At 41.3% G+C, this 15,182-nt stretch overlaps 1 protein-coding gene across 1 annotated transcript in view; it reads right to left on the bottom strand.

The window, feature by feature from the left end:
* Positions 1-2,969, bottom strand: part of LOC115212249 — a 142,050-nt gene extending 139,081 nt beyond the window's left edge. Inside the window, exons 1-2 of the mRNA XM_029781087.2 lie at positions 2,699-2,969; positions 2,193-2,417 (exon numbers count right to left, since the gene is read on the bottom strand). Of these exons, the coding sequence (XP_029636947.2) occupies positions 2,193-2,417; positions 2,699-2,969 (496 nt within the window). The remainder of the gene's footprint in view (positions 1-2,192; positions 2,418-2,698) is intronic.
* Between the last annotated feature and the right edge of the window lie 12,213 nt (positions 2,970-15,182).

Below are 15,182 nucleotides of genomic sequence, written 5' to 3' on the forward strand. Positions count from 1 at the left end.
TCGTAAGGCAGATCATCGAGTCCCGGCGATTTGTCCCCGCCGCAGTCTGCCAACACATCCTCGACTTCTTTGGCTGTGATCGGCGCCTCACAAGATTCCGCGTCCGGCCTCGATAGACGCGGCGAACCGGCTAGGAAGTCTGCGAGCTTCTCCCCGCGCTCCAGCTCGCCGCTCCTCCCGAATAGCTGGGCGAAATGATCATGAAACACCTTGCACATCTCCTCGGGTTCGTTTACTAATCGACCATTTGGGCCCGTCAAGGATCGAATGGTTGAGTTGTTGCCATGCTGGCCCTCTACCACCCAGGCCCATCCGACTGCGTTGATCCCTTCCTGTCTCATTGCACGGATCTTAGCCCTGACAATGCACCCTTCATGTTTAGCTTTGAGATGTTGGTCGAGTGCTAACCTCGCCGCTAACCCTTTCGATGCCCTGCCTGATCTCATTGCCTCTTCTATTGCCTTAACTAGTTCCTTTTCTACTTTGTTTCTAGCACTAGCTAGTTCTTTGCTAAACCTAATTGACTCAAATTTGATGGCTCTTTTCAGGGCGTACCACCATTTTTTGTTGATAATGGATCCGGTTAACGCCCTCATTACTAATTGTTTAATCCGATTCCTGTAGGCTTCACAGTCCAATAGTGACTTGTTTAGCTTCCGGTAACCGGTACCTCGTCTACACATGCTATCTATGTCGAGCGTACAGGTCACTAATTTGTGATCGCTGTAGCTGACGATATGGTGTTGTGGACAGCTAAGTATTTTCTTATCTTTCCTTCTAGTTATGATTCTATCGATGTAAGATCTGGACGCCCTGTCGTTTCTTGCCCAGGTCCACGCTGGAGTGTCTGGATGGTCCAGTCTGAATCTATCTGCCAATTCGAAACGACTTAGCATATCGTTGAGGTGAGGTAATCCCCTCCTATTCTTTCTCGAGCCAACATAATCTACGCTTGCATCGCAAATTATGTTGAAGTCACCTAGCAATACTAACGTGTTCGACGTGCCAAGAAAATTCTCTAGGCTTTTGAAATACTCTTTCTGCCCTTTTTTTCCTTCGCAGGGAGCAGAGACAGCGACCAGCCTGAACACTTTACCACTTCTGTGCGTCACATCCAAAACAACCAACCTGCCTTCCGGATCTATAAAGACAGTTCTAATCTCTAAATCCAGGTTTTTCCTGACCAGCACTGCCACTCCTCCTCCCCCCCAGGTCGACAGGGAGAAACGTATTTCTCGTAGCCGTTTAGAAGGGGCATAAAGGCCTGCAGCCCACTCAGTCTGGATTCGGTAATTACCACTACATCCAAACGATGCGACCTAAGGTCGTTAAGGAGGTAGCCTTGCTTCCAATACGACTCCAGGCCGCGAATATTTATACAACCGAGTTTAAACGAGAATGTGAAAAATTAGTCGAAAGTTTAAAACTTACTGTTTTAACGGAAGAGAGGGTGTAGTTTCACCCTCCTCTTTTCTGTTGTGAGTGTTGTGTTTTGCGAGGTCAGTTTTTTTTGCGTATTGCCTGTACAGATGGCTCTATAGTATAAAATTCTACATTTTCAGAAATAGTATTATTTACATCTGTTGCGATATATTTTTTCGGCGATTTCATTAAAATAATTTGGTCTCTTAATAGTTTATTATTTTTATTTATCGCCGTGAAGGTGTTTCTTTTTTTAATGTTAGGCGATTGTGGAGGGGTGTGTGTGCGTGTGTTTGTGGGGGTATGTGTGCTTGTAGAAGCGTGGGTGTGCTTGTGGTAGGTGTGTGTGTTTGTGTGTGCTTTTTCCAGTGTGTATGTTTTTTTGGCTACGTGTGAGTTAGCGACTGTATTTGTGGGTGTGGGTGTGCTTGTCTGTCTCGGAGCATAGTCCTGTGTATCCGAAGAGGGTGGGTTTTTCCGTTTCCGTCTTCCTTTTGAAGGTTCTACGGTGACCCACTCCTGGATGTTATTGTTGATGTTGTCGTCGTCGTTGTTGTTGTTGATTTCTCCCGCTGTCGGCTGAACTTCGGCAATTGGGGTGCGCGACGTGGCTGCTATTTCTAGCGGTGTGGTTGTTGTCTTCGGCGTCGTGCTTGCCTTTTCGGCAGCATTTTCTTTGGCTGTCTTCTTCTTACAGCTCGACCTTATGTGGCCTTTCTCGCCACATTCGTAACATCATGGCTTTCTCCCCTCGACTACTACCATCATACAGGTATTTTCTCCAATTGTGAGGGAACTGGGCACTTTTTCTAAGTCTGAGGGGTTTGCTTGGATCACAAGCTCTAAATCTTGTCCAAACCAGTTCATGTGGCGATATCTCTTAGACTGAAGAATGGCAATTTCATCCTCTTTGCCTAAGAGAATAGCGGCTATGACAAAGGCCACATCTATTTCGGGTGGAATATCCGTGACCGTTATTTTTGAAGTTCTCTTTCCTAAATAAGTCGGGAGAAGAACTACATCTTCCGACTTCAATGTCCTTGTTGAATGTTCCCTAGCTTTTTCTTCGCAAGGGAAACGCACCTCTACAGTGCCAAAGCGACTACCCCTCGTTATATAACTTGTTTGTTGCCATATCGGCCTCAAGCATTTTTCTATGGCTTCCCTCGGCACGAAGTCAATTTTTCTATTTTTCACATGATATGTTTTGTATATTACCGTCTTCTCTCCGTCGCGTAAATTAATTCACTGGGAGGGAGCAACTTCACATTATCACCTTCTTTTTTTAGTAAACCTTGGTATTTCTTTAATTCTTCTTTGTTAATAACTATATTATCACAGGGGCGAGTTGCTGCACTCGCAAAATTTACTTTTGACTTTTCCTGTTGTGTAGTAGCCTCGCTAGACATCTTGTCGTCTTCTTTAGTAATGCGCGCGTGAGACGCCTCTTTACTTTTACCTTCCTCCTCCCACATTTTCGCCTTCATGCCTTCAAACAAATTTTCAAAGTTTTCCTCCGACTCGAAAGAAATTGGTGGCAAATTCATGTTTTTCGTCGCTTCGCCCCTGAAACAAGGGGGAAAGAAGAGCAAAACTCTGCTGCAGCAGCAGAAAAGAAGCGGTCTCGACGACCAAAACAGCAAATTTTCACAATTTTCAGCACAAAAACAATCTTTCACTGCGGAGCAAAGAATAACACTACCGATCAGAGAGAGAGCGGTAATTATTGTTTTCTTTCTGTTTCCCTTGTAACAGGATGAGAGTTCAGGAACACTGGTGGGGTGTCCGGTCTGATCTTGTCACATACAAGTTGAAGAACGGAACCAAAGTCAGGCTGTCTTCAATAACAACAATAATAGTTTATTCTGCGGTTCACAGGTAAAACATATACATATGTATTTCTTGTGGGGAAACTGGCAGCCGAGTCCACAGGACTGTTTACAATGTTCACTCGTGTGAGCCAAGAAGATACGGTGTTCGTTTCGCTTCGAAGTGAGAGCTTCTCTGTGCGTAGGGTGTTCCCTGAGAAGTCGAGCCACGTCCGATCGCTAGCTCTGCTCTGCTAGAAAGACCGATTTAGTGGTCACGCTTTCAGGTTGAAGTTCCTGCGCATGCGCATGAGGAAACTTCTGGTGGCCAACCGGAGGTAATCCAATTCTGCGCATGTGCACTGAAACTTACACAGAAGTGTCACTACACCATAATTCTTGTCTTTATTTTTGGCTCTCTAATTTCGTTTTTGTTCACCTCCACCCACCTCTTTCTCATTTTCAGGAGTTATTCTTTTTACACTATCCCCAATTCCGCATCTCAAAGCTGGCTCTCGTTTATCAAACAGACCGGCGAAGCTTAGGTTACCTTCAGACGGTTCTGAAATCACCATCATCCCTCATCATTGTTATCATCACCATCATCATCCTCCCCATCATCATCACCATCATTATTATCAGTATCATCGTCATTTTACGTTTGTCTTCCATGCTGTCATTAGTTGAACTGTTTGGCAGAATCTGATAAGCCAGAGGATTGTGTTGAGTGCCAATGTCTGCTTTTTACGACAGTTTCTACAGATGGGTGTCCTTCCTATTACCAGTCATTTCACAGAGTGTACTGGATGTTCTTTTAAGAGTATTGTCACTAATGAGGCCACAAAGTAACTCAATTCTGAATTTCAGTTTGGAAAGAAGTGAAGGAAAATAGGAATGGATCAGGGAAGATGAGGTGATAAGTGGCAATACTTAAAGGGTCAGTTGTGGAGAGAATAGAGAGATGATGTGAAGCGTGTGGAGTTGGAGAGAGAGGTGAGTACTGTACAGAGGTATATAAAAGTCAAAATTAATATGCAAAGCTGTTTAGGGTTAATGGGGCATTCAGTGGAAAATATAGTGGTAAGAGGTAATATTGCGAATAAAAGATGGTTGACAAGAGAAGTGGTGCCAAAAACAAAAGTTGGATGAAATATGTGCAGCTTTGTTCTCTTGTAATTACAGTATTTGAGTAAATAGTGCTATAATTAAAAGAGTGATGAAGGGGCTGATGTTATAAAGATGAGTTGTAGAGAAGGTTTGATTGGGACAGATGTTTTGTAGGGTTATAGGCGTATATAATATGCTTTTAGGATCTCATTTTTTGGTTGAGATAAAAAGGTCTTCTTGAGCACAGCAAGTCACCAGTCATCTCTGTTTTTATCATCTCTTGCATGAGGCTCAATATCATGAAATCGATCTTCATTACTTCATCCCATATCTTCCTCCTGGTTTCCCTTTTCTATAAATTCCATCTACATTTAGCACATCAATGTGCATCACAGTACCATACCAGTGTAGTCTTCTTCCTTGCACACTACATCGGATAACTCTTATACCCAATTTTTCTCTCAGCAGATTTGCACTTTGTAGCATATTGCATATTGACTTTGCACATCTGGTAAAGCATGCTAATTTCATTTCTTTGCAACCTTTACATGTCTTCTGCTTTCGAGGACTATGTTTCACTACCATTTAGCATTGCTGTTCATGCACAATATCAGTCTGAGAGAGACGCTTTTTCATACAACAGAGGTAATAGCTCTCAGAAGTTTCTTCACTCACTTCTAATTTTAGCAACTGTGCTTTCAGAACATCCTACTCCTCTACTAATTAGGTCATCTAGTTAACAGCAACAACCTACTATCTATAAGTAGATTAAATGCACTTGAACCCAGACAGGATAATCTTAGTTCAGACATGAACCCAGGAAGTACAATCTTAGCTCACTTTGAGGGCAAAGAATGGACTCAAATATACCACATAAAACAAAATATGGAATATTTACTACACAGATAAATGTGATTGTTTTTCTGAATATTCACTTTGTCAGCTGTCACTGAATGTAATATGTAGTAAGTGTTGAGTCACAGGTGATTGGTACATATACCACCCAGGAAGAGACAAATGAACAAAGCAATTATTTTATATAATGAAAAATAAAGGCATTGGAGGGGCAATGCATATCCTATGCACAGATTATATTTTTCATAAACTATAGTGTAGATTGTAATGTGTTGCTTGCCCATGCTTTTTAATTGAACTGAATTAATTTTTTTAAAAGTATCGCCATTAAAGGTATTTATACTCCAGTGAAATTAAGTAATCAACTCCTCTATAGGCAAAACCCTGAAATCCATCAGTGTACACACTCACACACACATACATACACACGCACATGCACACATACATACACGCAGTTGCAGCTCTATGTATGTATTTATATGACTTTTACTCTCTTTTACTCTTTTACTTGTTTCAGTCATTTGACTGTGGCCATGCTGGAGCACCACCTTTAGATGAGCAAATCAACCTCAGGACTTATTCTTTTGTAAGCCCAGTACTTATTCTATCGGTCTCTTTTGCTGAACTGCTAAGTTACAGCGACGTAAACACCAGCATCGGTTGTCAAGCAATGTTGGTGGAGACACACACAACACACATATATATCATATACATATATACGATGGGCTTCTTTCAGTTTCCATCTACAAAATCCACTCACAAAGCTTTGGTCGGCCTGAGGCTATAGTAGAAACACTTGCCCAAGGTGCCACTCAGTGGGACTGAACCAGAAACCATGTGGTTGGTAAGGAAGCTACTTTATTTCAATAAATTTGCCATGTAGGCATAATACAAAGGGGACAAACAAGGACAGACAAACATAGAATAGTGAAGTAGCTTAAAGCGTTGTTATGAATTGATTAAAAATATGAAAAAGGCGAATAATTAAAAATAAAATAATATAAAATACCTTGCGTTATGCAACGTGACACCGAAAGAAAGGCATCTGACATCAGGGTGGGGCCTTTGCTTTTCTTCCAGCTCTCCACATACTTGGTGCCAATCACTCCCAGCTTTCTTACCACAGGCTTCCATCTCATCTCGAATTTCTCACGTGACAGGTACTGCTTCCCCAGCCTGATCTTGCTGCTGAGGTGGTAACTAAAAATTTGACCAACCCTTAGTCAGATACAAAAGCACCCATCACAATCCCTTTCACATGTGTCTTCCATACCGTTTCTTTTAAAATGGCTACCACACCATAAAAACAGGCCTTCCTTTCCCTGCTAAGAGAAGAAAGCAGCACAATCTTGATGATGGATTCAGCTGATAGCTGTACTCTTCCCATCGATGACAACAGTCGTTCTGTGAAAGCTATCAATCCCGATAATTGCGGACATCCCACGAATGCATTGCAAGATGGTTTCCCTGTCCTGCCCACATCTCGAACATGATGGTGAGGTGGCACTTCCGTGCCTTGAAAGCTTATCACGAACCAGTAACACCACATGGAAGCACTGCCAAGCAAGGATTTCTGGTAATTATCCAGATACCTGTCCCGAATGTTCTCCTGAACAGGTTGATCAACTGATTTTCATCGTAGCCCAGGGTCTCCCCAAGGCGTCTTCAGACATTAATCCCTCTAACCCACTATAAAAATCTGTGGTGGAACTTCTGCTGCCGGCATTGTCTGCCCGAGAGTGCCTTATGTCACTCCAAATGCCAATCCCCTAGTTTAGGTCTCTGCTTGATCCATGTACCAGTGTTTGTTAAGGACTTTAACCTCGGAAGGTAGAACCAGACGTGCAGTTACCACACCTGTTCTCCATCCAGGTAAATCCAGAGGTGCCTCAGCTGTAACACAAATTTTTCATCCTCAGAAAAGGCATCCCTAGCTCACCCTTCAGTGGCTTCTGGCAGCAGACAGAGCGCTTCACAAGAGGCTTTCCTCCTTTCCACAGAAAGCAGAAAAAGATTCTCTCCAACTTGTTCAGCCACAAATCAGGGCAAGGCACCATGGTCAGACGGTAGGTGATAACAGATGCTATAAACATCTACACCAACTCCACCTCCCTTAGCAAGGATAACATCTGCCCAGACTAAGTCTGGGTCAGAGCAGTCACCTTACTGGCTACCTCACTCCAATATTCTCTATCTGGAGGTCTGGTCCAAACCAGACGCCAAGCAGCTTAACAGGACCTTCTGTCCAATGCCCTACAACATTATTGGACGTCATCGGCTTGCCTCTCCACGTGCTGAGTTGCAAACCGACTGACTTGTCCTTGTTAACCTTTGTTCCCGCCACCACCTCATAACTTTTGATGGCCTCTTCCACCACTGGAAGCTGGCTCTCATCCACCACAATGATGGAGATGTCATCCACATACACTGTAGCTCCACCTCCACACCACAGATCATTCGGTGTGCCTCCTAGTGCTTCCAGCTTCTGCAGCAATCACTCAAGAGCCAGTACATACAAAAGCGGAGAGGGGATACCCCTGACGCACTGAGAGTTCGATCCTGAATGGTTTCGAGAAGAATCCATTTACTTTGACTGCAGAATCGATGTTGCTGTACAAAGCAGCAATCCAACCATGGAAGGTTGGGCCTAGGCCAGCCTTTCCAAGGACTACTGCCAAGTACCGATGGTCGACCCTATCAAACGCTTTAGACTGGTCTAAATGTACCAGTGCCCCTCCTGTGCCAGAAAGATTCCCTACCCTCTCTAAGGTGTAACATTGAAGATGGAGATTGTCACGGATCAACCTGCCCGGGATCACCTTCCAGCACCTCAATCACCTCCTCGGCTGTGATTGACCCTTCACAGCACTCAGCTTCTCACACCGAGAGACATGGGCCACCAGACAGGAAGCCCCTAAGGGCCTCATCATGATCCAGCTTCCCACTCATCCCGAACAACTCAGCAAAGTGTTCGTAAAGTGCCTCACACATCTCGTCCTGTCTTTCGACTGAACTCCAACTATCATCAGTCAGAGACCTAATTGTGGCATCATTGCCACACTGGGTTTCTACCGTACGGGCTTATCTGGCAACATTAATTCAGTTATTAACCATCAGTTATTAACCACAGAGCCGGTTAACGCTCTCTATACTAATTCCTTAATCTGACTACGGCATGCTTCACAAGTCAAAATAGACTTGTTCAGCTTCCAGTAACCGGATCCTCTCTTAACTGCACTATCTATGTTCAGCTTACACTTAACCATTCTATGGTCCGTGTAGGATACTTGAACAAGATGTGGACAAATAAAGCTAGCCTTATCTCTAGCTCTTATCACTATCCTATCTAAGTAAGACTTGAACTTTCTATCGCCATTCATCCAGGTTCACTCTGGGACATTCAGATGGTCAAGTCTGTAACAATCCTCTAGCTGAAATCGCTTAAGCAGATCTATGAGACGTGAGTTCATTTTCCTATCAATTGAGCCAACACTGTCAATGCGTGCATCAACGAGAGCATTATTGTCACCTAACACCATTAATGTCTTTGACGTTATGAGAAAGGTCTCTAGGCGTTGATAAAAATTTGTTTGCAATCCTCTAGCACAGGGTGCATAGATTCCGATCAACCTGAAGGATCTACCACTGTACCTCATATCAAGGACGACCAGCCCACCTTCAGAGTCCACATACTTGTCTGCAGAGTCAAGCCTTTTCAGACAAGTACTACTACACCCCTCGACTTCCAGTCTGGCTAGGAGACATAGTTTTTTTCATAGCCATTCAGGAGGGGCAAGAAGGTTTTCAAACTGTCCTGCTTGGTCTCTGTAGCAACCATCACATGTATATCATGTGATCTGAGGTCATCGAGGAGGCAAGCTTGCTTCCACTTCAAGCTCAGACCATGTACATTTAAGCACCCCAAGTTAAGTGAAACCATAAACCTGGGAGAAAAAAACAAAGGCTCTACTTACCCTTACTTGGAGATTCTGGGGCCAATCTCACCAAACGTGAGTCAGCCTCCTCCTTTCTGTCCTTCTCCAGGCATTCGGGTTGGTCTTTGACCCTCCTGATGCCTCTCAGATGCCTATCCTTCATCTGCCTGAATAGGTTTTCCCCCATCCAGGCACGATTCATATGTGTGTCATTTAGATTCAAAAGTTTCACCGTAATGTGTTGTGGAATTTGTCCTTCCAAGTAATTGTCTTTAGAGTCATATTCGATTAAAATTGTTTCTTCATTCTTTGTGTTTTTTTCTGGGGCGATGGAGTGGGGTCTTATTTTTGTTATCTGTGGTGTAGGGTTGTCTTTTTTCCCGTGGGGATGTGGGTGGGGAAGGTGCATGTAAATGTTTGCGAATTGTTGTGAATTCCCCTTGGGACATCTCCATGGTGTCGTCTGGGGATGTTGTGTTTGAAATACAAGGTGCCTCAGAAATCAGGTAGGCGGGTTTTTTTTATTAATGTGGGGGTTTGTGTATGCTGGGGTTGGGTCTTTTCATTACTTTGTTTGGAGGTGGCACCACAACAGGGATTGGGAGCATTTGTTTTTGTGTGAGCTAGTGTAGGTGTGGGTTTGGGGATGTTTTGAATAGTTGTGGGGACTGGTGTCTGTAAGAGTTTTTTTATCTTTTTTTTCTTCTTTTCCTCCTCTTCTTTTTTATTTCACAATCGCTTCGAATGTGACCTTTTTTTTCCACATTCGAAGCAAGTGACCTTTTTTATCCTCCGCTTGAACTCAGAGGGTAACTTTTTCACCCATGCATACCCAGTCCGGAGGGTTTTCCATGGCTGAAATGCACTGCCCTGTCCAGGCAGAGCATGAAATCTGGAGGAATTGTATTTTGTCTGTCCTGTTGTACAACAGGGTAGCCATTACCCCTAATATGTTAACCATACTGGTACTCATATCAACATTTGGACTTCTTAACTAGATGCTAGATAAGATCTCAATTATTGATGTTGAAGTCACCAAATTGTTAATTTATAGAAAAACTGACCTAGACTGCTTTTACTTAAAATAAAATTAAAGCTGCAGATGCTTAGAATCAATTTAAACAGCATTTGAATGTCACATCATATCCCTTCAACAGCTTCTACTGACCACCAGATGTTGACATTTAGCTATGGATTGTGGCTACATATACGAGGCAGATAACGTCATAAGAGTTTGAAAGGAGCTTTTAAGAAAGTATTCTCTGAACTATGATCAGGGATACACACCCAGAGAAGTCGAAAAACTCTACTTCAACAAATCTTGAGAAGAGAAGCTGTATACACATCACAAAATAAGCCATACACAGCTATGTTCAAAGAAATCTTCAAAGTAACACCAGCACTGATAACCAGAGTTATTAACAACAAGATATTAACTCTTACTTTAAAGGATACGCTTTTGCAATACTAGAACCAGAAATAACAACTGCTTGAGGAATAAAATTGACAAAAAGGATATAGACCACCCAAATCATTAGAAAAAACTTCCATAGAAATGATAATCCTGAGGATACTAATACAAGAAGCTACTGAGATATGGAGAATATAATCCAACAAAATATGAAAGAATACTGATGGAATGTTCTTATAGACTAACAAAATGTAAACTTAACCGACCAGATTTAATGATCTACACACTTGTAATCAGTCACTCAGTAGTTCATCATCATTATCATCATCATTTAAACATCTGTTGTCTGTGCTGGCATGAGTTGGATGTTTTGACCAGGACTGGTGAAATGAAGGACTGCACCAGACTCCAGTCACATTTGCCATTGTTGTTAACATAATATTAAAGATGAGTAAAAAAGAACACATCTGAGTTGAATGGATGAGAAATCTGCTTTTAATCAATCCAGAATATGGTTCTATATTTCTATCAAGGGTTTTGGAAGCACATAAACTCAGAAAGAACACACCTAATCAAAAGATTACAAGTAATCAAGAGCGCTATCAAAATATGTAAAACAATCAAGAAGTTTGCCAAGTAATACGTGCACATACATATACGTAAATGTTTATATACATACAGGTAAAGATATTATACATACATAATACATACATACATGATGGCTGCCTCCTCGTAATCGAGTATGGCCATTGCACGAGGCTTAGTTGTTAATGGTGCTGTGATCAAATGTGACTTTTCAGTCCAGCTAAAGATCTACTATGTCTTGTACAGAATTGGTAGCTAAAACCTTTATTGGCAATGCTGGCTGTAGTTGTAATTGGGCTTCATGTACCTTTGCATGTCGTTTTAGTCCTCCCGCCAAATCACATTCCCTTCCACATGCTTGAAAGATATGATTAGTATGGTGTGTACCACCACCACCAGTGGCCTGGTAGTCAATCATTGGTCTTGCTTTATGACTACGAAGATGACTCTTGAGTCCAGCATTACTGAGGCAGGGTCTTTCACAGACAGTGCATTTCAACATCATAAGGAGATCTTTACTGTCTGGCAGTGCCACTGCAATGCTCTTCCTGACATCCCTCCTCGCTTTCTGATGCCCAACTCAAGATTTCTCAAAAGTAGCTGTCCCCTCATGCACAACTCTTCTCTACCTACTATGGTCAATAGCTATGTCCTCCCATGTGTCAGGAGAGATATCCTTTTTTTTTTCATTTATGTGGAGGTTGTTCTCCTTTAGGTAACTCTCTCATAAAAGAGTTGTTTTGGCATCCTTGAATCCTTCATCCTGACCAGATGACCACTCCATCTGAGCCTTCGCTTTAACACAAGAGCTTCTACACTTTCACACCGAGAGCCTTCCAATATTTGAAGATCACTGATGCGGTCCTTCCACTTGATGCCATAGATCCGTCTGAAACAAATCTGATGGAAACGTTCCAGTTGTTTAAGGTGGTATCGATAGGTGACCCACGTCTCGCAGCATAGAGAAGAGAAGGGAGCACACATGCCTTGTACAACTTTATTTTTGTCTTTCTGCATATGTCTCGCGACTCCAGAGGCGCTTTTCTACCCTTCCGAAAGCAACACTTGCTTTCCTAATTCTATGTGGAATTTCATCATCCAAATTGCTATATCTATTAATAGTGCTTCCCAGGTAGACAAACTGATCAACTACATCAAGTCGTTTAACATACACATAGATATTTGGTACACTATACTGCTTACCAGGGCAGATTGATGTATGACAACAGTTTTCTTGAGATTGACTGTCAATCCTAAGGCAGTGCAAGCATCAGAGAATGCATTAAAAATGTGTTGCATATCAATCTCTGCGTGTGCTACTAGATCACAATCATCTGCATACAAAAGGTCTCTCATGATAGAGGTAAATACCTTTGTTTTCGCAGCAAAGTGCCTGATATTAATATGCTGCCAGAGGTTCGATAATGGATGTAAACACCGTATCTGTAGTTTCTGAATGCAATACAGAACACCATCGCAAAATATATGGCAAATAGAGTCGGTGCCAGGATATCCCCCTATTTCCATTTTGTATTGCAATGGCCTCCGACATTTCCCTCTAACATTCACCCTACCATTCATGTCTTCATGAAAAGACCTAACCAAAGCAAGGAACTTTTCAGGACACCCAAGTTTCTGGAGGACTTTCCACAATGCTTTTCTATTGACGGTATCAAGGCTTTTGTCAGATCTACAAAAAACTGATACAAATCCAGACCCTGTTCCACACTTCTCCTGAAGCTGTCTAGCTGAAAAGATCATATCAGTAGTGCCACATCCCACACGAAAGCCAGATTGACTTTCTTGAAGAACACAGTCTGCAACGTATTTCAGCAGACGATCTTTAGTACCATGCATAAAACCTTTCCTACGACAGACAGCAATGATACTCCCCTATAATTACCCCAATCATTCCTGTTGCCCTTTCCCTTATACAGGACCACCATTACTGTATCTCTCCAGTCCTCAGGTACAGATTCACTAGTCCATATCTTACCAAACAAAGAGTGAAGTTTCTGCAGAAGTTTCTCACCACCATACTGTAACAACTCCGCATGTATGCCATCCATACCCGGAAACTTCCCATTATTCAACACTGAGACAGCCATTGCAACTTCTTCCAGCTTTGGTGGTTCTGCGAGTGCTGCCTTTATAACATACAATGGAAGATTTTGGCCAGATGTAAGCCCTATACCAACGGCAGCGGAAGGTGCGGTCTATGCGACATGGAGAGATAGCTTATCTGGAAAAGCAGCTTAGACCCTACTACATGTCTAAATACAAGGACAGAGCTTTTCGGATCATGCCCACGTGTGACTAAATTTCTGTTACGTTTTTGGTCCCCTAAAGAAAACAGACAGAACATGCTTTCTATGTTATGTCCCAAGAAGATTTATATATTTTTTATATATTTTATATATTTTTATGTATTTTATATAATTTTTATGACGAAAAATGCGAGCAAACAGAGTTATAACAGAGTAATTTCCCTTTATTTAACGGTATTTTTTCCTAGCGTTTTCAAATAGCCAGATAACCGAAGAGATGGTGTTGTGGATTTCCACTTCGGCATCTGAAACTCAGAGTTTTATCTTGACTACCGAGTAATGTAACATATTATTGTGTATATATATATATATATATCTATATATATATATATATATATATATAATATATATATATAAGAACGGTTGCTTGACCACATACCGAAAAAATAGAAATAGCAGTCAAGAATGCTTATTTCTATCAAAGTTGGACTCCGGGCATGACAGACCCTGTAATTCACATATGCAAAACAGAAGTCTGGCGGTATCTGTGAACATCATGTTTCTGAATTATAAACATATTGAATATATATTCAGCACAGCTTTCCATTGAAAAAGATTTATCATAGATTTATCAAATGCTACGTACCTCAAACCTTCTGACCATGCGACATCAAAATATTTGAAGAAAGTGAGCAAAAGCTAAACCTACATAGACGTTTGAATTCATAAATCTTCCCTCCAAAATTTTGCCATGCGCATTACAAAAATAGTTCCATAAGATGGGGAACAATTAGGTTGTCATAAGGGAGTGAAAAATCCAAATAGTAATATAATAAGAGTAAATAATTTCTATAAAGGCTTTTAAAAAAACCCCAATTATTTACTGGTAGAATTCGGTATGTAAATATAGCCGATTACCGGCAGGAACTTCTGTAAAGTTCAGTATATATATTGTATATAAGAAAAAGGGACAGGCAAAACAGGTTGCTTGACCGCATACCGAAAAAATAGAAATAGCAGCCAAGAATGCTTATTTCTATCAAAGTTGGACTCCGGGCATGACAGACCCTGTAATTCACATATGCAAAACAGAGGAATAGATAACGAATACGAAGTCTGGCGGTTATCTGTGAACATCATGTTTCTGGATTATAAACATATTGAATATATATTCCATATATATTTTTGATATATATTTCATATACATTGCATATATATTTCACATCCTTCTTCAGCACAGTTTTCCATTGAAAAGATTTATCATAGATTTATCAAATGCTACGTACCTCAAACCTTCTGACCATGCGACATCAAAATATTTGAAGAAAGTGAGCAAAAGCTAAACCTACATAGACGTTTGAATTCATAAATCTTCCCTCCAAATTTTGCCATGTGCATTACAAAAATAGTTCCATAAGATGGGGAACAATTAGGTTGTCATAAGGGAGTCCAACTTGATAGAAATAAGCATTCTATGACTGCTATTTCTATTTTTCGTATGCGGTCAAGCACCTGTTTTGCCTGTCCCTTTTTCTTATATACAATATATATACTGAACTTACAGAAGTTCCTGCCGGTAATCGGCTATATTTACATACCGAATTCTACCAGTAAATAATTGGTTTTTTTAAAAGCCTTTATAGAAATTATTTACTCTTATTATTATATTACTATTTGGATTTTTCACTCTCCCTTATGACAACCTAATTGTTCCCCATCTTATGGAACTATTTTTGTAGCGCATGGCAAAATTTTGGAGGGAAGATTTATGAATTCAAACGTCTATGTAGGT

This window comes from Octopus sinensis, linkage group LG5 (assembly GCF_006345805.1).
Source record: "Octopus sinensis linkage group LG5, ASM634580v1, whole genome shotgun sequence".
Taxonomy (NCBI): Eukaryota; Metazoa; Mollusca; class Cephalopoda; order Octopoda; family Octopodidae; genus Octopus; species Octopus sinensis.